This window comes from Harmonia axyridis, chromosome X (genome assembly GCF_914767665.1).
Source record: "Harmonia axyridis chromosome X, icHarAxyr1.1, whole genome shotgun sequence".
Lineage (NCBI taxonomy): Eukaryota > Metazoa > Arthropoda > Insecta > Coleoptera > Coccinellidae > Harmonia > Harmonia axyridis.
The window spans coordinates 2,495,249-2,520,167 of NC_059508.1; the positions used below are offsets into that span (position 1 = coordinate 2,495,249).

Consider the following 24,919-nt stretch of genomic DNA (forward strand, 5'->3'; position numbering starts at 1 on the left):
GAAAACCCACCCTATTTATTAACAAGGAATCGCTCCCTGAAATTTTCCGCAACTATTCATATACACCCTGTATAATATTGTGTACTATTTCAGAACTTCAATGAAAATATACGACTCAAATTATAAACAAAAAAATACCATAAGAAAATATAATGGATGAAAAAAAATCTTCGAAAATGGGGGGCGCTGTCTAATATATTGCCACAGGTGCAATAATACCTAGATACGGCTCTGAAAAACATATTTCAAGTACGCAAATTTTCCCTATGGATTGCGTCATCAATCGATTTGTCAATTATTGCTCTGCCGGTCCGATGAGCACCGAAGAATACCACGTGGCCCTTCTTGTGCATTCGCCATTTTTACCACCTATAGGTAGATATTATTATTGCAGTTGGATACAACCTTGGATAGTTGTAATTATCGAGAGATATGTTTGTGACACTTTTCCGGAGGGGGGGAAAATATTAAGACATGATCAGGGGGATGGAGGAGCTGAATTCGTCCGTATAAAAGGGAGATGCTGATTTCTTTGATTTCAATTGTAATACGCGTCGGCGAAGTAAACACGACTTGCGGTAGAACGTTACTCTTTCGAATAAGAAATACAACATTATAAACTTGCCGTGCCGAGTTTGAATGGTCATCAGGGGCAGCTGTAGTGACAGTATACATCCGACGGTGAGGCACATCAGAAAAAATAATAATCATTATTATTATTATTATTAGATATACATATATTATTATCCCTTATTTTCACGTGTCAGATTTCAAATGATGGTGTTTATCTCATATAAAAATATTTAATTAGACGTTTCGGAGAGACTCTCCTTCCTCAGTAAAAATGACTTGTTTGATAGTTCACAATAAAAAAGAATAATAGAAATTGAGCCTTCAATTTCCCATCGAATTATACAATATTGAAATTCGAATTTAATATTTCATAATTTGACGAGAAATTGAAGGCTCCATTTTAATTATTCTTTTATATTGTGAACTTTCAAACTAGTCATTTTTATTGAAGAAGGAGAGTCTCTCCGAAACGTCTAATTAAAAATTTTTTTATAAATGAACAACATCATTTGAAGCCTGATACGTCCAAATAAGGGAATATCATAATTGAATATGTGAAAGAAAAAAAAAATTCACTAGGGGAATAAATTAAAGGATCAAAATAAAATTTGAAATTTTAAGCAGTTTTTCAAATGGATGTATTTTCGATAACAATGGTCGTATCTCAATTAAAAATTTTGAAGCTTGAAGTTTATAGTTTAGAGATCTCATGATGAAAAAATTTTTCAAGCAACGTGTACCGCTCAATCCTAATAAATACAGTGTCTAAAATTTCTGTGAAATTTTTTCAGTTTTTATTTTTGGCCCACAGACTTGGAAATGTTTTTTTCAACTTAACCACTATACGGATGAGATAACTTGTTCATTCAGCTTCAATATCCTTTTTTCAGAATTTCGATACGAGCATTTCTCTCTGAAATATCGAACTTTGAATTGAAACGGACCTTTTTGTCATTAACCATCAATATCTCACCAATCAATGTTTGCACAGAAAATTTAGGGGATGTTTTGAAATCTTGAATGAATTCTCTACAAGAAGTAGCTATGGTTTCATCCGATCGAATTACCAAAAAATTTAGGGACCACGCATTCTAACCATGTTAGGAAATCAAACAAGAATTCAAATTTTGCAAATTCGATTTGAGAATAAATTCCTTTTATTTAGAGTTGTAAAAGTTCTATAGATGAAAAGTTGAGATATGCAATTTCTGAAAAGCGAGTAGATCGATTTCGAAATTTCCTTGGGTATATCAACTTCATTTCGAATTTAATTTGGTTTCTATCATCAAGATCTTGGACTGAAATTACGGAATCGCATTAGAAATGACATGTTGAATTGATTTATTTGGAGTAAATAAAAAAAAATTCAAAAAGAAAAATGTTTTTTTTTCAATTTTCAAAAAATTCATTTCATGAATTCTTGTTATTGATGAAAATGCAGAAAAAAAACCTAAAAATTCAATTTCTTTATTTTGAATCGAAAATCGTGATCCTTTAATTTTTTGAAAATTCGATCGAATGAAACAAAAAAACCGATCCATGGATTGAATTGAAATTCTCTGGGATTTTTGTGGTGATATTGAACTGTAAAATGCACACTCAACATTGATGGTTTTTTCGATATTTTCAATTCAGCGCTTGATTATCCAAAAAGCCTCCAAAAGCCCTTTTTTTATCAACTTTTCTAGTTAATGTAGAGAACGAAGAAAATTTTTTTCCGAAAATACCATAAGTACTCCTTGTAGAGAAGTTATTCAGGATTTCAAAACATCACCTAAATTTTCTGTGCAAACATTGATTGTGGGATATTGATGGTTAAAGACAAAAAGGTCCTTTTCAATTCAAAGTTCAGAATTTCAGAGAGAAATGCTCGTATCGAAATTCTGAAAGAAGGATATTGAAGCTGAATGAACAAGTTATCTCATCCGTATAGTGGGTAAATTGGAAAAAATATTTCCAAGTCTGTGGGCCAAAAATAAAAACTGAAAAAATTTCGAAGAAATTTTAGATACTGTATTAATTAGGATTGAGCGGTACACGTTGCTCGAAAATTTTTTTTATCATGAAATCTCGAAACCATAAACTTCAAGCTTCAAAAAGCTTTTTTTCAAATTGAGATACGACCATTGTTATCGAAAATACAGTCATTTGAAAAACCGCTAAAAATTTCGAATTTTATTTTGATCCTTCCAGTAGCTTCTTTCCGTATCAAGACGATATCAGGTCTGTTGCTCGCAACAGGCCTATCCGTGACGATCATGGTGTCCCAGTACAACCTACAACTCTCGTTTTCCAATACATTGGCAGGTGAGTGAATATGATTTTTTTGCCTGTTCTTCACGAGTCCGTATTTGAGAGCTATTGCTTGATGGTATACTTTCGCCATCTGATTATGCCTATACGTGTACTCCCCTCGAAGCGAGCACCGAGCATTGGCATATATATTTATATATACTGCTCTTCAACATTTAGGAAACCCTGAATTTTTAAAATAACACACGTATATAAAGTTCTGGAATGTGCGTGTGTACATGAAAACATATAGACAGTTTTTGTGGTTTTCTCTTACATTTTTATGCTACTCGAAATAATGATTCCAAAAGATTAAATTTATATCAATTTTGTATTAGGTTCCCTAACTTTTGATGAGGAGTATATATATTTTAAATTTACGGACTATCTAATGAACTTTACTTTGTCAGTTGCATAATAATCATTCTAAAAAAAATTATTATTAATAATTGATGATAATATTATGATGAGAATCCTGAGAGGTTTGAGAAAAAACTTCAACCTGTTGAATTGAACTGTACGTTTTACTTAAAACGAAATTGAATATGTGAGTATAGCAATGAGTAACCATCGCTTGTGGTGCTTTAGATTTGATTTTTCCCTGTAAACCGTTTACTTCTCCCGACATTACACTAGCCCCATCATACATTTGAGCCACTAATTTTGAATGCAAGTCAAATTTTCTGAATTTGACAGACAAAAATTGAATTAAATCTTCAGCAGAGAGATTATAAAAGAAGCTTTATATTTGAGTTTGTATACTTATCGAGAATGAAAACTTCAAAATTTGACAATCAAATATTTATTGAACCACATACACATGGATCTATTTACCGAATATGAAATCTGAATTTTCTCAGGTTGATTTTGAATGAAATTGTTCGAAATAAATATAAAACTACCACTATGTTTATATATTCGGATTCAGAATCGATTGAACATTCAGAATATATGAGAAAATTATATGAAATATATTTTCCAAGCAAAAATCTTTTGTTTTCTTGAAAACCGGAAGTTCGAATGGAAAAACAATTGGTGAGAAATAGTCTCTAGACCTTCTCATTTTGAAAATCAGTAAAATTTGCAAAACATTTTTTTTAAAGAGTTATAAATTGCGTATTCATTTCCAATCTTCTTCTAATTCACAGACATTTGAAGTCTGTGAATACAGGTGATTTATTTTCACCTGTAGAAGTGTCAGCTGTTGTGTTCAAACGCGAAAAACTGCATCAAATTTTTTTTTTCTGAAGGAGAAGTTTTCTAAATAAGTTAGCTTATTTATAATAAGATTCTGATTAGTTTTCAAATTATTCAACAGACATCAAAGAATTCATATTTGTATAAAAATACTAAATTTGCTGAAATTTGGTACCATAACAAAATGGCGAATGCGCAACGAAGGCTCAATGTCAATATCCATTGAGTGATGACTAATTTAATTTTATTGTTGTTTTATCTCCCGATTTTTTACGTATTCTACTAATTTTGAAGTAATCGTGAAAATTTCGTAGAAACCATTCAATTTATCAGCGGTCTACTTTCCAATTCTATTTGCTACTCAGAAAGGTCCGGTAAAATGTATTTCTCCGAAACGAGAAAATAATTTCCGATTTTTCACTGCCTTGGGCTTGCCCACGAATATCCGTTCAATTTTCTATTCGGGATTTGGCAGGCCCTGTATTGGTTTTCTCATGTGTGAACAGGGCCTCGAACCAAAGTAAATGAAACAAAAAGGAAAGGCTTCGGAGGTGAATTACCCATGATGTGACTGGAATCGTTATGCCATCTTTTCGAAATGAAACACGTGCTGATTTTTCCCATTCGAATTTTCCGATCGTCAGAGAATTCCGCGAACGTTTTCTGGAGTCCATTACTTTTATGTGAATTTCTGGTATTGACTTGATTTATAAATCGAACTACGAGCACGAATCTCATAAATTTTAGAAATTAACGAGAGGTTAATGGATTTTAAAACATTATTGCAAAATTGAATAAGAATTTTTCCAAGTTGATATTGTATTAAAATGGGTAAATATGAATTCAATTGATCGATGCTGTTCTGGTTCTTTATTTCCAATTTCACTTCTACTATTTTTAATAATAAACCTTTGGAATTGGTCAAAGGGAAAAATTAAATTTAGTTGATTATCTATCAATTCTGAAAAAAGCGTTCTTTCATCTCGTAGAAATCGTACAATCTTTTGAATCATCTACATATTTTTTGAAGAAGTGACTTATTTATTATTGTGCAGCTTCATACTCGTATTCAACTTGTAATATTTCGAGAAATAGTGACTTTATCGCCTTGAATTGAAATTAAAATATTGGATGCTCACTGGAACCATCTGGACAACAATAAGACTTAGAGAAAAAATGTTCAAGGACCCTGATTGCTTTCCTCGAAATCATTAGATATCAGAAATTCAATTCGTGAAAATTTTGCATCGTTTTGCGGTTACACTATACAGGGTGTCCTGGGAAGAATGCGACAAACGAATAAGAATTATTCCAAGTTGATATTGTCTCAAAATGAGTAAATATAAATTCAATTGATTGATGGTGTTCTAGCTCATTATTTCCAATTTCACTTCTACTATTTTCAGTAATGAACCTTTGGAATTGGTCAAGGGGAAAAATTAAATTTCCAGTTGATTATCTATTAATTCTGAAAAAAAGCCTTCTTTCCTCTCGTATAAATCGTACAATGTTTCATATCTCCTACGTATTGTTTGAAAAAGTGACTTATTTATTATTGTTTATGCAGCTTTATACTCGTATCTTACTTGAAATATTTCGAGAAATAGTAACTTTATCGCCTTGAATTCAAAGTAACATATTGGACGCTCACTGAAAGCATCTGGACAACAATAAGACTTAGAGAAAAAATTTTCAAGGTACCTGATTTCTTTTCTCAAAATAATTAGATATCAGAAATTTAATTCGTAAACATTTTGCATCGTTTTCCAGTTACACTATATAGGGTGTCCTGGGAACAATGCGACAAACGGATAAGAATTATTTTATGTTGATATTGTCTTAAAATGGGTAAATATAAATTCAATTGGTCGATGGTGTTCTGGTTCATTATTACCAATAATTTCACTTCTACTATTTTTAATAATAAACCTTTGGAATTGGTCAAAGGGAAAAATTAAATTAAGTTGATTATCTATCAATTCTGAAAAAAGCCTTCTTTCCTCTCGTAGAAATCGTATAATCTTTCATATCTTCTACGCATTGTTTGAAAAAGTGACTTATTTATTATTGTTTGTGCAGCTTCATACTCGTATTCAACTTGTAATATTTCGAGAAATAGTGACTTTATCGCCTTGAATTGAAAGTAAAATATTGGATGCTCACTGGAACCATCTGGACAACAATAAGACTTCGAGAAAAAATCTTCAAGGACCGTGATTTCTTTCCTCGAAATAATATATACCAGAATTTCAATTCGTGAATATTTTGCATCGTTTTCCAGTTAACCTATACAGGATGTCCTGGGAAGAATGCGACAAAGGGATAAGAATTATTCCAAGTTTATATTGTCTTGAGATGAGTAAATATAAAATCAATTGGTCGATGGTGTTCTGGTTCATTATTTTCAATTTCACTCCTACTATTTTCAATAATAAACCTTTGGATTTGGTCAAGGGGAAAAATTAAATTTCCAGTTGATTATCTATTAATTCTGAAAAAAAGCCTTCTTTCCTCTCGTAAAAATCGTATAATCTTTCATATCTTCTACGCATTGTTTGAAAAAGTGATTTATTTATTATTGTTTGTGCAGCTTTATACTCGTATCTAACATGAAATATTTCGAGAAATAGTGACTTTATCGCCTGGAATTGAAAGTAACATATTGGACGCTCACTGAAATCATCTGGACAACAATGAGATTTAGAGAAAAGTTTTTCAAGGACCCTGATTTTTTTTCTCAAAATAATTAGATATCAGAAATTCAATTCGCAAATATTTTGCATCGTTTCCAGTTACACTATACAGGGTGTTCTGGGATGCGACGAACGGATACCATGAATGAAGGTCATCATGGAGGAGTCGTTTCAAGTGGTTTAAATCGCCTAAGTGCCCTTGTTTGGGATAGACAGGGTGTTGTTAATCTTATACGTGAAATTTTACAGTTCAATAACTCTTTAACTAATAGAACAAATAATTTCAAATTTTTCAAGTTTTGTCACCCTTTACTATCGATTCCCTTCAATATTTCTGAAATCTAATAAATCAGAGCCATACTAGGAAAATTTTAGATTTTTTCTATTTTCGTGAATATTGGATCACCCTGTTCGTTGGTATCATGATTTTGTTCGTTTTCGAAATATCTATATATAATAGATATTTTATAGTGCCAAACTTGAGTGAGGCACTTATGAGGTTTGTCGATTGTACAAAACTTATTCGATTGGCAGTTTGAAATAAGCAGATACAATTCATACCCACCATCGATAAATCCGATTTTCCTGAAATGAAAACCCACGTTTATATAAATGAAAATCCCTATACCAAAATGAGCGTTAATAGAAGATGCAGTTTATATTTTCATCGATGGATTTTATTCAAGTGAAATGCGTGGCCGTCGAGCCATTGAGTTAGAAGAATTCGCATAATTTATTTTACTCATTTTCTGTTCTTCCTACGTAATACGTCCGATTAAAACGCCTTATAATAATTCGAAAAAAGAATCTTTCCTCCGCAAAAGTTGGCACAATATTAGTCGTGGAAATGATTTCTATGACACGTTCAGCAGCTTTTACAATTGGGCGAGGTCTTTTTACCTAATATCGAAGGTGAGCCTTCTGTCAAGGCAATACGGGATCACTGATGGAAATAATCAGTTTGGCCCTCAATGATACCCGCCAAATACAGCTTCCGTCTAAATAGCAGAACATGGTGACATTGTCAACCACAAAACGAAAAAATTTATATTTTTTTGCATATTGTAATATTCTCTGAATATTATATTACTTATACTCAGCTTGGCTTCTCTCTTCACCAATTCAATGGAATAGCCAGTATTCCATATGGACTATCATCGCACGTTAACATCAATTCGTATTCTAGATTATAATGAATTAAAGTTTTCGAAGAGCACATTATTTGTTTTATCTCATAAAAAGCATTATTACATTCCGCACTCAAATTCCACACAGAATCTTTCTATAACAATTGATGTAAAGGATGTAAAATTTCAGATGAATAAGTAAAGAAGTTAAAGTAAAAATTGACCATCCCGAGAAATGACTGCAATTCTTTTACATTCCTTGGGATATTCACATCTTTCGAAAAATCGAATATTTTGCTTTTCATGGATTAATATTCCAAAAAATAAATCATAACGATTCACATTTTCACTTTCAATTTTATGATTCAGATAATAATGATCTTTCTTCATATAGTTTTTTCAATTTTGATAAGAGTGCAATAAGATATTTTATAGTGCCAAACTTGAGTGAGGCACTGATGTAGTTAGTCGATTGTACAAAACTTATTCGATTGGCAATGAACACATACAATTCATATCCACCTTAGATGAGTTTTCTCATTTTTGGTACATTTCCGAATAAAAATAATTGGATCTAAATTTTCATATTTTTCCCGGCAAGAATCAACTTAAAGTAGCAATGAAGAACTCCAGTTGTCCATGGACTATATCGAAATATCTTCTGTAGGCAATAAAGAAAAGGAGAAACCATCGACAATCCAATTTTCCTGAAAGAAAAACTCACGTTTATATAAATGAAAGTCCCTATACCAAAATGAGCTTTAATAGAAGAAGCAGTTTATATTTTCATCGATGTATCATATTCGAGTGGAATGCGTGGCCGTCGAGCCATTGAGTTAGAAGAATTCGCATCATTTATTTTACTCATTTTCTGTTCTTCCTACGTATTACGTCCGATTAAAAAGCCTTATAATGATTCGGAAAAAGAATCTTTCTTCCGCAAAAGTTTGCACAATATTAGTCGTAGAAATGATTTCTATGACTCGTTCAGCAGCTTTTACAATTGGGCGAGGGTCTTTTCACCTAATTTCGAAGGTGAGCCTTCTGTCAAGGCAATGCGGGATCACTGATGGAAATAATCAGTTTGGCCCTCAATGATACCCGCCAAATACAGCTTCCGTCTAAATAGCAGAACATGGTGACATTGTCAACCAAAAAACAAAAAAACACATATTTTTTTTGCATATTGTAATATTATCTGAATACACTGATCAACAAATGCTAGGGATCACTTATGAACTTCTCTTCATTTGTATTTTTTTCAAGTTATCTCGTGAATATCGGTACATTATATGTTCTCTAAGGAAAAAGTAAGATGTTTTGAGGATGGACTGGCCAGCTCGCTCTCCAGACATGAATTGCATCGAACATGTCTGGTCTGAGATGTCTAGACAATTGTCAACCTTAGAACAACCGATCAATAACCTGGAGGACCTTTCTAACGCTTTACGGGATATTTGGATGAATTTGCCCCAAAATTTTATAAATCGTTTGATCGAAAGTATGCCTCGTAGGGTAGAATGCTTGAGACGAGCTCGTGGGGGACCAACTAGGTACTAGCTCAACCGAAACTTCAGCCTTCTTGTGGTTTCATCATAAAATTTCTATGTTATTCAAACACAGAATTTTGAGTGTTCCTAATAAAGTCTTTTTTTCTCTCCAACTTTCCATTTTTTTTTTCATTCTTTTCTCAAGTGAACCATATTATCAACTGAAAATACTCTGATATCTGACTAAATTTATAATCTTGAAGCGAATATTTCAGAAATAAATTTAGAACAAGTAAGTGATCCCTATCAATTGTTGAGCAGTGTATTAAATTACTTATAAGCTATTCGATGAAACAAATAATCAGAGCTATCATATTTTTAATGCTTATTCTTGGAAGGTTTAACATTAACTGTATTGAACGATACATATGCACATATGGTACCAGAACAAGATAAGCTATATTTAATGCATTCTCACTCGGCATGAAAAAACTATGAAATATGCTGCCAATGGATGAAATCCGTGATACCCAAAAAATATTTCATGCGACGCATTAAATCGATTTTGACTATGCCGTCAATATTTACGTTTTCAATACGTGCCTTTTTTGGGATTATCATGGCAAACTGAACTCATGCATATTTCATCGCCCTAAATTATGACATTTCATAAAATATATTTCGCTATTTCATTGAACGAGTATCTACAAATGTTTTCCTTTGATCGAAAAAATATATGACACTATCATCACAGGTATATTTCGCTGAATGAAATCATAAAATTTAGGGGATTTTTCGTGAAAAAAGTTGTGAGAATCAATGAAAACACGTAATCTTTTATTAGGAAGAGAATGAATAAGCTCTGACAGTACAGAATATCTGCTTGTTCAGCAGGTTACAATTCGAACCAATCAGTTATAAAAGTTCGGGAACTTTCTGTCGGCGATGAAAACTTTATTTTCCACTTGATCTGGCGTGAAGATAGTTGAGAGGTGTACAATATGTCTCTTCAGATACACAATCAATTTGTTATGAAACTCTAACATAATCGAATCAATCATGGAGAAAACCACTGTTTCAAAAAGCGGGATAGTCATTGGTTGATAGAATACTTTTTTCATTGAAGAAATGGTATTTTCAAGCGAATAAATAATTAATTAAAGATCAAAAACATTTATGAAGACCTTCCCAATCAGATTTTATCATTCAATATTAAACATACGTCCACTAATCAATATCAACCAAAAATCATTGTATTGTAGTTTATTGTGAAATATTGGAAAGGCAATCGAAAAAATTTCACTTAGAAAAACGTTGGACTCTTTTATGAAGAAAATGATTTTGCAGAGCATCAGAATGGTTTTAGAAAAGAGCGGAATACAGAAAATTAATATATCCTTTGTGAAATAATGGATCCTGGTTTTGTAGAAGTCTTTTGAGTGGACCATGAAAGATGAAGAGATAAAAATTTGTGGAGTAGCAATGGATTTCAACAGGATATATTTGTAAGATCAAAAACAGTGCGTTATTGAAACTGATATAATAAAGGATTACCCAGGGATCTATCCGGAGAGTATTCTTGTTCATTGAACATACAATTGAATTACCTGATGTTATCAAAAGTTTTTCAATAATGCATGACAGATGATCTTCAGTATTCTCAGAAAGGGATCCAGAAAAAAGAAAAAAGAAATATATATATATATATATAATACAAACACTACTATGACTAAATGAATGGTTCGAGGCATATCGATGAAGGTGTGATGATAAAGGGGTAGCAAAATCACTGGCAATATTTAACCATTTTAATATATAATAAGATACCCGGAAAGATGATTTGGAACCCAAAAACTTAAGGAGAATTTTTTTCACAAGAAAGCTTATTGTGATGTTTGGGAGTTTTAGAGATGATGTAGAGATGTTGTAGAGTTTTCAGGTGTGTAATATTTGAGATTTTTGCTAATCATTTACTCTCGTTGTCATTTTATAAATTTTATTTTCATTTTAATTTTTAATTTTTAAATTTCGACAAGCTCGACTCTTTTAATGTAGGAATACTTTATAGTGACGTTTTTTTTTCTACTATTCTCTATTATTATTTTTCTTTTTGTTACTGGAACATTTTACAAACACTACATTCATCGAATTGTTTTTTCCCTTATCAACGTAGAGGAACCGTACAAACTTTATTTCATATATCCTGCCAACACATTTCTATTTGATCGACCCCCTCAATGATAAATCAAAAATATTGCCATCATGTCGATGTGTTCCCCTTCTTCTGTGCAACGTTCAACGGTGTAACGTACAGGGGAAGAGGATACAGCTGTTGGATTGTCCTCCTTTATATGCAGACAATGGCCCCTTCTACGAAGAAAGGGCGCATTCACCATTTTGCAACATTTGGTATTCGCATTAATCAAAATATATCGCAAGAAGAATCTGTAGGATACATTTATATCCTACTCTAAGGAATTGGACAGATTATATTTTGAGAGATATTAGAGCTTGGAGGAATATTTACCCCAATTTGAGTTTTTGGGCCACAGACTAACTAAATTTTTTATTTTTTTTTGAGAAATTGGTGTGTTTTTTGTTATTGTATTTCCATCTTTTGTCCAATCAAGATCTATTGACATTGAAGTAGGCCTTGGAAGTTTGGTCGAGGCTTTATTTCTGATTACAAAAATATAACTAAAAATTGCTATGGTTTCATAATTCATCATAGAAATAACATTATATATTATCATTTTCATAATTTTTTCATCCCAAAGATCCCAAATTTTCGGAATTACGAAGGGATGGCATACAACGTCATGATTTCATATATAGGACAGGTTCTATAACGTAAAAATATAGTGGAATGCTATCACATTTCAAGGAAATGTTGACTGCTTCTGCCCAAAATCATTTTTCCAAGCCTGCGTCGAAAAAAAGACATCTGGCTTTTTCTACCAGGCCCTATTCATCCTTTCACACATGCCAATTTTTTGCAGTGTGTAGGGGTTAGTCCGTTGATGAACTATACCATGTTCCAAAAGGAATTTTTTGAAGACGGAAGAACAGAATTCTCCACCATTATCTGTCCTGAAATTTTTGATTTTTGAATTAACCTGGTTTTCAACTAACGCTTTAAAAATTTTAAAGTAGTTGAAAGCTTCATTCTTCTCTTTCGAAAAATAAACAAAGGTCATTCGACTCAAATCGTCCTCGAGAAGGAAGTGATATTTTGAACCTCCTAGAGAATGAACATCCATAGGTCCACATAAATCAGCATGTACTATCTCTAAAAGTTTCGTTGCTCTCGAACCTTTGTGATTAAAATGTAGACGGGACTGCTTACCTTCACAGCATATATTGCATATTTGGTTAATTTCCCCAATTTCCATTGCTTCAACAACGTCTTTCATGAGGGAAAGGTCCCTGAAATTCATGTGACCAAAACGTCTGTGGCATATGTTACCAGAAACAACCGCAGCTACAAAAGGTTTCAGTCTATGCAAATTTAGTCTGTACATGTTATTCACAAGACTAGCTGTTGATATCAGTTCTCCAGAACGGTTATATATTTCACAACCATTCTCACCAAACATAACTAAGTTTCCTTTTTTAGTCAGTTGAGACACTGATAAAAGGATTCGTAGATAGTTTTGAGACATATAGGACATCATGAACAACTATATCAAATATTTCTTCACCTGCTATTGTAGAAATGTTCACATTACCTAAATATTCAACTTTCAAAATTTCATGGTTGGCTACTGTGATATTTTTAACTCCTGTATGTTTAATATCAGTTAACTCATTACTCTTTGCGTCACGTACGATTCCATGGATCAACAATTCTCGTACCTCAAACAAATTAAATATAAAAGAAATTATACTCACTCGTTGAAATACAACTCAAGACTAACCTTTTATTTACAACATAGAAAGGGTAAACTATAGAAACATAGAACTTTACATATGTGGCGTTCGTAGCAATATACCACCGTATAAAGAAATTGATTTACTACCAACACAAGTTTCTGTAAGTAAAATAACATTAAAATTTACGCTTGAGATTGAGTAAGCGAGTTCAACTAGTTTTGTTCTCAAACCCCTTACATTTTGATAGTAACAATTCAACTTGAGTTTAACCGATTGGCTAGTATGGAATCGAATGGGGAATAAAATCCCCATCCTTCAGTCCGAAATGGTCTAAGAAGCATTTCTTCGGCCAGTGCTCGGCTTGGAGCAGTTCTTTCAGGCTTAAATCTTCACTTTCCATCTTGAATGACTTTTTTGAGTGTTTTGATTTGAGGTCAAAACATAATATGTCGTTCTGTGGCCATATTTCCTTGGCATATGACACAATATTATTGCGATAATATAATAAATGCAATATATAAAATAAATCTAATTTTAACACGAATCAAAAACATATTACCTAACCATTATTTGCTGATCGAAGCTATAGTAAAAATAAATTTCTTAGTCAGCAGGAAAGTTTGGGAACATATCTTGGCACAGACCATTGAACTATGGTTTTTCAGAACTCACATAATTGTCTATTTGAAGTATGTGCTATCTTATTTCTTGATATTCTGGGATGCTGCGATGAGATGCTTTCCGGCAGCTTAACTTTTGGTGCAGCCCTCAACATCATGCTTCTGAATAAATTCTTCTCCAGAGTCTATTCTCTTTCTTTTTGTTCTGGCACTTTGAATTATCATTTTATGATTATCACAGATATAAATATTCCTTTTCGAGTTATCTAACGATAAATTGAGCCTTCTTTGTATGACATCTGGATTCTTTTGCATTTTCAGTACATCTCAGGCCATTATCATTTAAACAGCAAATTTGTTGGGTAAGCTCTCCATTTTCACTTAATCTATTATCGAGGTCTTAAAGGCAGGATCGCCAGTAGTAAGGTGGAAGAGATACACTGACTATTCACTATTTATTATGTACCTATTACATTGTACATTTGTGTTTCGATTCTTCGAGTCTAATCGCATAGAATAGTATGCTTATTATATATGGGTACTTGTTTACATAACATTGCTACGATTAATATACAGGCTGTGAGCAACGCACTACAAATGTTTATTCAAAATTGAAACAACATTTTAGTTCCACAATTTCTTGGATCAAAACGAATAACACAAACAAACTGAACAAAATCTTATCGTCTGTCAATGACATTTCCAATACCAACCCGAAATCTGTAATTCGAAATATTACTGAATGAGCCATTACCAATTTTATTTCGATTTTCCACAGCCGCCCGGGATGTCAATGATTCCTGAATTGAAAGATGTAATTTCAAAACAACTTTAAGAATAATCTTTATGATATACTATTTTTTTCTTAGACTGTTGGACAACTTTCGGAAGTGAAAAAATTGATTATTAATAATGAGCAAAACTCGAAAGAATACGGGTTACCATGATTCCAAATAGACTTCGTATGTTACTGCGCTGAAATGTTATGTGAGCCCAACGGTAAATTGATTCATTCAATATCACGTGGGCATGGGAAATACAGTACATCCAAAAGTGGTCGAGATGTGGTGAAGTATATTTTATCCTTCAAAATGTACTGTGAATGCTTCAGGGTGTCCGATTAATCATTAATTCCTTCAATTTGAGTTTATTAACGAAGTTTATGAACGAGAATAGGGTAGCAGATGTCCTTGTTCGAGCTTGAACCGAATCTGCAATAGATTCGATTGCTTTTGGCATAATCCAGTAAATCCTGACATATCGCTTCGATGTATGCGTTCATTCAAGTAGGGATATCGATTATTGAACATTGAAATACCAAGGATTTCTGAAGATTAACATAGCTGCCTCCCATAATTGAATTAAAATTAATATAGTTCCAGCTCATCAGTAACTTTCTTCTATTTTGTGAGAATATCTTGTTCGAAATAATTAGATATAAGAAAGTAGATCATAGATATCTTGATTTATTCTCGAGTTATAGGGCGTTTCTTGCAAATGACCATTTCAAATATTTCACTTTATCTTGGTTTCTGTTCGAGATATTAGAAAAATTTTAGGAGGTGATATTCATGAAGGATCATATATATAGGGCGATTTTTGAAAAGTGACTTAAAAATATTTTGCTAATTTTTTCCAATGAGGGCTTCTGAAAGGAATATTTCGGAGATGTTATATGGTCCATTCAGCAATTATTGACATCGAAGGAGGCCTTGAACGTCTAGTAGCGGCTTTATTTCTGGTAACAAAAATATCACTAAAAATTGCTGTGGTTCATCATAGAAATAACCAGTTCAAATTATTTTCATCATTTTTGTATCCGAATGATCCTAAATTTCCGAAATAACGATCATTATGAAGGGACGCATAATTTGAGAAATACTCAAATAAACTAATCAATATGTGTTTGAAATTGATAAGTACAAGATTTTAGTTTCAAAATTTCTTGTATCAAAACCAATAACACAAACAAACCGAAATCTAACCGCCTGTCAATAACATTTCCAATGCCAACCCGAAATCTGAAATACAAAATGTTACTGAAAGAGCCAGTACCAACTAAATTTCGATTTTCCACAGCCACCTGGGATGTCAATAATTCCTGAAGACTATAGTTGAAATTTTGTTTACTATTTAAATTCATACTTACCTAACTTTCTTGGTTGACGGATATGATTTTGATACAGTGTTTCATTTTGTAGTTTGAAAAAGACCTCAGATAAACGTCGAAAAGTCGCTGGGTGAACCAAAGTGTATTATTTGTTCCTAAGGACCGAAGTAACTTTCCTGAATCTTGACTCAATAACGAAATTGATTGCAAATCTCAAATGGACTTCGACAAACTTCTAAAATAATCTTTTATAAGGGAGATTGAAAATACGTAGCATCAACGTTGAAACAACAATGTTATTGAAAGCATTTCAGACCACAGAGAGGATTATGCGTTAGTGGTTTTCCAACTACTGGTGATCTCCTCCAAAAACTGAACAGATGAATTCTATCAAAGTAGTACAGTTTTCATGCAACCGTCTGAGTTTCATTTCGTGCTTCGCTGTGTTCTACGGAAATTCAGCAAGAGAAAACTTCGGCACCGTTTCATTTATCTTGAAGCTAACTCTTCCATTCGAGAAATATTAGACACGTCATTTTTCATGCACAAGAGTACGGATTAAGGATCATCTTGTGTAGAAGTCGTAGGTGGGTGGAATATTTCCCCTCTTCAGTAGAAAAGCTAGATTTTCCATTTCCCAAGACTAATGGAAAAGGAATTACTTGAGAAAGAAAGAGGAACAGGTGCGAAAAAGATAAAACTAGAACGGAAGAAGGTGGATTTGAAGGCTAACATGTTCGGACAGAAAAGAACGTTTTACGATTTCGACATTCCATTCCTATTCCATATTTTATTTCTCTCTTTATGTCGCCGACTATAAAACCTATCATAGCAGAATACCTAAGCCCGGCTCTTTGGCCAGGACAGCTTTCAGTAAAGAGAATTACTGTTTTCCTTGGAATTCCGTAAGCCACTTTCACATTTTCTTACAATTTCAATTTCGTTGGTATTATACCTATTATATGCTAGCTTTCTCGCAGCTTCGAGGTAGAGATTAGATTATCAATAGAAATTTCATATACTTGAGTAAGTTCTGCACCTTAGTTAGAATAATATACAGGGTGTTTCAAGTTCGACGGCCTATTAGACGTTTCTGGAGAACGGGGCCGATTTGAAATATGAAAATTTGGAATATGACATTGTTCATGATGCCCTATTCAGCTGAAATATTTTCGAAGTTCGTGCACTTCCGGTTGTATAAGAATTTAAAGAAATTTTTTCAAAAAAAACTTCAAGATTTCCATTCTCAATTACTCTTTGCTAAAATTATTACGTTATTCCTCATAGTTTTCAAAATATTAAGAAAAAACCGAAAAAAAGAGAACTTCCTTGGTCACAATCACGTGAATTATTTTTACTGTGAATATCCTATGCATATACTCAATTCACTTTCTTCTTTTATTGTCACCTTATGTGTTTGAACGAGAGAAAAAAACAGATTTAATAACAAATACCACATTGCTTTTCACTCCACCTGTAACAGCCTACAGATAATAATCGATTTTGTGAACAAGAGCCGATGAAGTGAGGAAGACTTTGATATAATCAACTCAAAACATCTTACTTTTTCCTTAGAAAACATATAATGTACAGATATTCACGAGATAACTTGAAAAAAATACAAATGAAGAGAAGTTCATAAGTGATCCCTAGCAATTGTTGATCAGTGTATATTAAATATTATCAAATACCTTGTAAACAAATATTTTATTTTCTGTTAATAAACTTTTTTGAATGAATAATTTAACTATTAATGAGTATATCAAATATAAATCTGCTGTAATAGTTGTGAATAAAAAACCTCCAAATAAGTGTTTTATTATAATTAAAATAAAACGAAGTAATTTCCACTATGTTATTTAATTGTTATTCGTTTTATTTTAATTATAATGAATTTCCGCCAAGTAAGGACCGAATCCATTGAATGAAGTGCTTTATTAATAAAAAAATATGGATTTCTCTCAGTGTAGAAAACATCTTGAATGAAACACTTTAGCGCAGCAAATATTGCTTACCCATTAGGTAATAATTTCAGGCTGATTTTCAATGAAAATTATAGTTAGATACGGGATGAGTCAAACATTGTTCAATACATTTTCACTCTTCAATCTCTTCTTTTGAAATAATGAGATATCAGAATCCCGTCTGGGCCCCGGGAAAGAATAGGCCTAGGGAATCCCCTGCCTGTTGTAAGAGGCGACTAACTGGGGCATCTGTCCTTTAACCATACCCAACACCCGATCAATCCATTATTTCCAAACTTGTACCCAAATTCCCTTTTCACATTCCTTTCCTTAACTTCCTTTTCCTTCCCCACCGGTAATCACAGGGTGCTTTGTCGAGAAGATGGATGTCACTACCAAAGTGTTTCCATACGACTCGTTATCTCAGCGACAATAAATATCTCGGGTACCATACCACGTGGAGCTACCTCCCAGAAAACTATAACAGCTACGAAGACGGCGGAAAGAATGCCGAGTGAATTTTCACATGGTTTTTACTGCATAGATCTTTCCTTTTGCTCAACATCAGATGCTCGAATGCATGCAATTTTTAACTTAACAACATTGTTTCGAATATTATTGAAAAGTTTCATTTATTGATTTAATTATTTATTTCTGGTTTAATTGAAATACATCAATCAATAAGTGAGGAAGCAGGTTCGGAAACTATCATTCATTTCTTTAGTTTCGGTGAAGAATATAAGTCAAAAATTTTTTTTCCAATTATAATAAGAGTGTCCGATCTCATTATAATTGGAACAAAAATTTTTGACTTATATTCTTCACCGAAACTAAAGAAATGAATGATAGTTTCCGAACCTGCTTCCTCACTCATTGATTGATGTATTTAAAAAAAAAAAATCAAATGAATTAATAAAACTTTTTAATAATATTCAAAACAGTGTTGTAATGTTCAAAAATGGCATGCATTCGAGCACCAGATGTTGAGCAAAAGGAAAGATCTATGCAGTAGAAACCCTGTGATCCAGCAACGAAGTGAGTAGTCGTGCCATAGTTATGGACATAGTTGTTATAATAATAATAATAATAAGAAGATTGAAACGGTAGCAACCGTTCCTATTTTTGGTCCACTCTCGGAAACTATTTTAATAAAATGAAATTAATTTCACGGCATTCAGATAAATTTTCAATTCTGAAAAAAGTACCTCCTCGAGCGAATAACTGGTTCGACTCTCAATCCACTAAGCCATCGAGAGAACTGAAGACTCTCCGCAATGAGGAACCACTAATCCCAGAATTGCAGAAGATCTTCAGTTTCCTGGATGGCTTAGTCAGCTTAGTGGATTGAACGTCGAACTAGTTGGAGGCTGCGGGTTCGAGTCCTGCTCGAGAGGGTACTTTTTTCGAAACTGAAAATTTGTCTGAATGCCGTAAAATTAATTTCATTTATTAACACAGACGTTACACGATATTCACCGTATTAAAATTAAAATTATAATAAAATTTTTGACTTAGATTTTCTTCATCAAAACTAATGAGAAGAAAATAAAAGTAAAAAATTTTTTTTTTAATTATAATAGTTTCCGTGAGTGACCCTGACAATCTCCCTACTTATAGACAATCACCTAAATGAAGATGAGGGAAGCCACTGTGGAATTATAAAAAAAAAATATATAAAAAAACAAAATATCAAAAAAAAAAGCAACATATCGAAAAAAACGACATATCAAAAAAAAACAACATATCAAAAAAAAAAACAACATATCAAAAAAAAAACAACATATCAAAAACAAATATCAGAAAATATCACATTTTTGGCATTCTGATTATACATATCTCTTTTCTTTATTTGATGATGTTCTTTTCTCATTTTGCCACTTTCTTGCAAATGAATTCGCATGTGCAGGAATCAATCAGAGAACGTCCATATAATATTTGTTCAGGTGAGAAACACTCACTTATAACTAAAATAAACATTTTTGACTTACGTTTTCTTCACCAAAACTGACGAGAAGAAAATGAAAGGAAAAAAATTTTTTTTTATTATAATATTTTCCGAGAGAGGACAAAAAATAAAATAAGAAGATCCCCTGTGGCGTGAAGTATGTCCATCACCCTACCTATAGAAAATGTCTTATAAATAAGAAGGAGGGAAGCGGTATATAATAAATAATGTTCAATACATTTCCACTCTTCAATCTCTTCTTTTGAAATAATAAGATATCAATATCCCGTCTGGGCTCCGGGAAAGAATAGGCCTAGGGAATCCCCTGCCTGTCGTAAGAGGCGACTAACTGGGGCATCTGTCCTTTAACCATACCCAACACCCGATCAATCCATTATTTCCAAACTTCCCTTTTCACATTCCTCTCCTTAATTTCCTCTTCCCTCCCCATCGGTAATCACAGGGTGCTGTGTCGAGAAGATGGATGGCACTACCAAAGTGTTTCCATACGACTCGTAATCTTAATAAATATCTCGGGTACCTCGTTGGGCAGTCGAGGTAAAAAAAGCCCCTACAACAGGCTGCGGTGCTGGGCCTGTTGAGGACGATCTCCAGCAACCCGATGGTAATGGTGGTTCGGGCGGCGCCATACCACGTAGAGCTACCTCCCAGAAAACGATAACAGCTACGAAGACGGTGGAAAGAATGCCGAGTGAATTTTCACATGGTTTATACTGCATAGATCTTTCCTTTTGCTCAATATCAGATGCTCGAATGCATGCAAATTTTAACTTAACAACATTGTTTTGAATATTATTGAAAAGTTTCATTCATTGATTTAATTATTCAATTTAATTGTTTGAAATACATCAACTTTCTATTAATGTTCAAAACAGTGTTGTTAAGTTCAAAAATGGCATGCACTCGAGCATCAGATGTTGAGCAAAAGGAAATATCTATGCAGTAGAAAACCTGTGATCCAGCACTGAAGTGGGTAGTTGTGCTATTATAGAGTGGACATAAGTGGTTATAATAATAATAAACCCGCAGGGGTAGCACATGTAAAATGTACTATTTGGGATTGACGAGCCCACGGACCCGAGTTACGCAGGGAAGGCTTTGACAGCCTCGGGTATGGTGACCCCGCGTTCCCAAACCAGCAACCACTTGTGGAGGTCAGCAGCCTGCCAGGTGTGATTTGTAAACAGCTCCCATAACGAGAAGAAAAAGTCAGGGCGGGGAGGGGCAGACGGCTGGCCCCTCTCGGATCCGTCCAGAGGCTCAGCCGGATAGGGATGGTGGATCGAGTGGCACCAATCCCCGTAATGAAACCACAAGGCCATGCGAAGTATACAGGAATAACTCTCAGAGGCCCACAGACTTGGCAATTCAAATGAATATGCCAGTCGCTGAACCTTGCAGGCGTATGCGATGGACAAAGCAACTCAATGTTGAACTTATAAAAGCATACTATTTAGCCACAAACCTGGAAAAAGACCTAATGAACTATCGAGCAAGGCTGCATACCATATGGATGGAAAGGAGACCTGATATCCAAAAAGACCCTCATCAACTCGCTATTCAAGTTCGATCAATTTTGAGGAGAAAGACTATTTCGGAAGCAGAGCTTCAACTGATAAAGAATGAAATACGAGGATCGGTCGATCACAATTCTTCAACTTCTTCAACACCTCAAATAATGGGTAGAAATTGAATTTTTGGTGTGATCAATACGCCGGTTTATATCATCAGCACCAATTGAATTGTGATATAAAAAAAAAATAATAATAAGAAAATTGAAACGGTAGCAACCGTTTCTATTTTTGGTCCACTCTCGGAAACTATTATAATTGAATGAAATTAATTTCACGGCATTCAGACAAATCTTCAATTCTGAAAAAAGTACCTCTTTGAGCGGGTGTCGAACCCGCAACCTCCAAATACCTAGTTCGACGCTCAATTCACTAAGCCATCGAGAAAACTGAAGATGAGGAACCACTAATCCCAGAATTGCGGAGAATCTTCAGTTTCCTCGATGGCTTAGTGGATTGAGCGTCGAACTATTTGGAGGTTGCGGGTTCGAGTCCCGTTCGAGGAGGTACTTTTTCAGAACTGATAATTGGTCCGACTGCTGTAAAATTAATTTCATTTATTTAAACAGACGTTACACGATATTCACCGAATTATAATTAAAATTATAATAAAATTTTTGACTTACATTTTCTTCACCAAAACTAATGAGAAGGAAATAAAAGTCAAAAATTTTTGTTTTAATTATAATAGTTTCCGTGAGTGACCCTGACAATCTCCCTACCTGTAGACATTTACCAAAATGAGGAGGAGGGAAGCGGCTGATGACCATGAAGTCAATGCCACTGTGGAATTATAAAAAAATAAAATATAAAAAAAAACAACATATCAAAAAAAAAAACAACATATCAAAAACAAATTATACAAAATATAAAATAAAACAAATATCAGAAAATCTCAGATTTTTGGCATTCTGATTATACATATTTCTTTTTTTTATTTGATGATGTTCTTTTCTCATTTTGCCACTTTCTTGCAAATGAATTCGCATGTGCAGGAATCAATCAGAGAACGTCCATATAATATTTGTTCAGGTGAGAAACACTCACTTATAACTAAAATAAACATTTTTGACTTACGTTTTCTTCACCAAAACTGACGAGAAGAAAATGAAAGGAAAAAAATTTTTTTTTTATTATAATAGTTTCCGAGAGAGGACAAAAAATAAAATAAGAAGATCCCCTGTGGCGTGAAGTGTGTCCATCACCCTACCTATAGACAATGTCTTATAAATAAGAAGGAGGGAAGCGGTATATAATAAATAATGTTCAATACATTTCCACTCTTCAGTCTCTTCTTTTGAAATAATGAGATATCAGAATCCCGTCTGGGCCCCGGGAAAGAATAGGCCTAGGGAATCCCCTGCCTGTCGTAAGAGGCGACTAACTGGGGCATCCGTCCTTTAACCGTACCCAACACCCGATCAATCCATTATTTCCAAACTCCCTTTTTCACATTCCTCTCCTTAATTTCCTCTTCCCTCCCCATCGGTAATCACAGGGTGCTGTGTCGTGAAGATGGGTGGCATTACCAAAGTGTTTCCATACGACTCGTAATCTCAGCGACAATAAATATCTCGGGTACCTCGTTGGGCAGTCGAGGTAAAAAAAGCCCCTACAACAGGCTGCGGTGCTGGGCCTGTTGAGGACGATCTCCAGCAACCCGATGGTAATGGTGGTTCGGGCGGCGCCATACCACGTAGAGCTACCTCCCAGAAAACTATAACAGCTACGAAGACGGTGGAAAGAATGCCGAGTGAATTTTCACATGGTTTTTACTGCATAGATCTTTCCTTTTGCTCAACATCAGATGCTCGAATGCATGCAATTTTTAACTTAACAACATTGTTTTGAATATTATTGAAAAGTTTCATTCATTGATTCAATTATTCAATTTATTTGCAAAAGGAAAATCTATGCAGAAGAAACCCCGTGATCCAGCACTGAAGTGAGTAGTTGTGCCATTATTGAGTGGACATAAGTTGTTATGACAATCAAAATAAACCCGCAGGGGTAGTACATGTAAAATGTACTATTTGGGATTGACGAGCCCACGGACCCGAGTTACGCAGGGAAGGCTTTGACAGCCTCGGGTATGGTGACCCCGCGTTCCCAAACCAGCAACCACTTGTGGAGGTTAGCAGCCTGCCAGGTGTGATTTGTAAACAGCTTCCATAACGAGAAGTGAAACTCAGGGCGGGGAGGGGCGGACGGCTGGCTGACAAGAAAATTGAAACGGTAGCAACCGTTTCTATTTTTGGTCCACTCTCGGTAACTATTATGATTGAATGAAATTAATTTCACGGCATTCAGACAAATCTTCAATTCTGAAAAAATTACCTCCCCGAGCGGGACTCGAACCCGCAACTTCCAAATAGTTCGACGCTCAATCCACTGAGTCATCTGGAGAACTGAAGATTCTCCGCAATGAGGAACCACTAATCCCAGAATTGCGGAGAATCTTCAGTTTCCTCGATGACTCGGTGGATTGAGCGTCGAACTATTTGGAAGTTGTGGGTTCGAGTCCCGCTCGAGGAGGTACTTTTCCAGAACTGAAAATTGGTCCGAATGCCGTTAAATTAATTTCATTTATTAACACAGACGTTACACGATATTCACCGTATTATAATTAAAATTATTATAAAATTTTTGACTTACATTATCTTCACCAAAACTTACGAGAAGAAAATGAAAATCAAAAATTTTTGTTTTAATTTTAATAGTTTCCGGGAGAGCACAAAAAATAGAAATGAGAAGATACCTTGTGGCGTGAAGTGTGTGACCCTGACCATCTCCCTACCTATAGACATTGACCTAAATGAGGAGGAGGGAAGTGGCTAATGACTATGAAGTCGATGCCACTGTGGGATTATTGAAATAAACAAAATATTAAAAAAACAAAATACAAAAAAACAAAATATCAAAAAAAAACACAATATATGAAAAACAAAAAAAAAACAAAATATAAAAAAAACAAAATATAAAAAAAACAAGATATATTAAAAACAATATATCAAAAAAAAAAAATATGCATGAAAGAATCAATTAAAAAAAAAATACTTTAGTAGGGAGTAATGTTTTTATTCAATTAGCATTTCTTTTTGTATATATAAAACTTTACCGCAACAACTATTAGCTACCTCAAAGCACTAGATCTGTTTTATAAATTAAAATTAATAATGGAAAAAAAATACGTACCTCTGTTAGTGAACTCTATATGGGACACCTCTCTTTTCCGATAGTGAGTTATAGCTGTTAGTTATTATAACTCACGTTGTATATATGTATTGTATATATGTAATATATGATCTATTATACTAATATATATTACTATATTATATGTATATACTTAGCCATGGATTTTCCTGTTTTGTCTCATAAAAAGTCGCACAGAAGATCCCCTGTGGCGTGAAGTGTGCGATCCTGGCCATCTCCCAACTTATAGA

At 33.8% G+C, this 24,919-nt stretch overlaps 1 protein-coding gene across 1 annotated transcript in view; it reads left to right on the forward strand.

Annotated features, from left to right (window-relative positions):
- Nucleotides 1-588: 588 nt before the first annotated feature.
- The window catches only part of LOC123685733, a 155,791-nt gene continuing 131,460 nt past the window's right edge, over nucleotides 589-24,919 (forward strand). Inside the window, exon 1 of the mRNA XM_045625572.1 lies at nucleotides 589-681. Coding sequence (XP_045481528.1) covers nucleotides 640-681 — 42 coding nt within the window. The 5' untranslated portion in view covers nucleotides 589-639. The remainder of the gene's footprint in view (nucleotides 682-24,919) is intronic.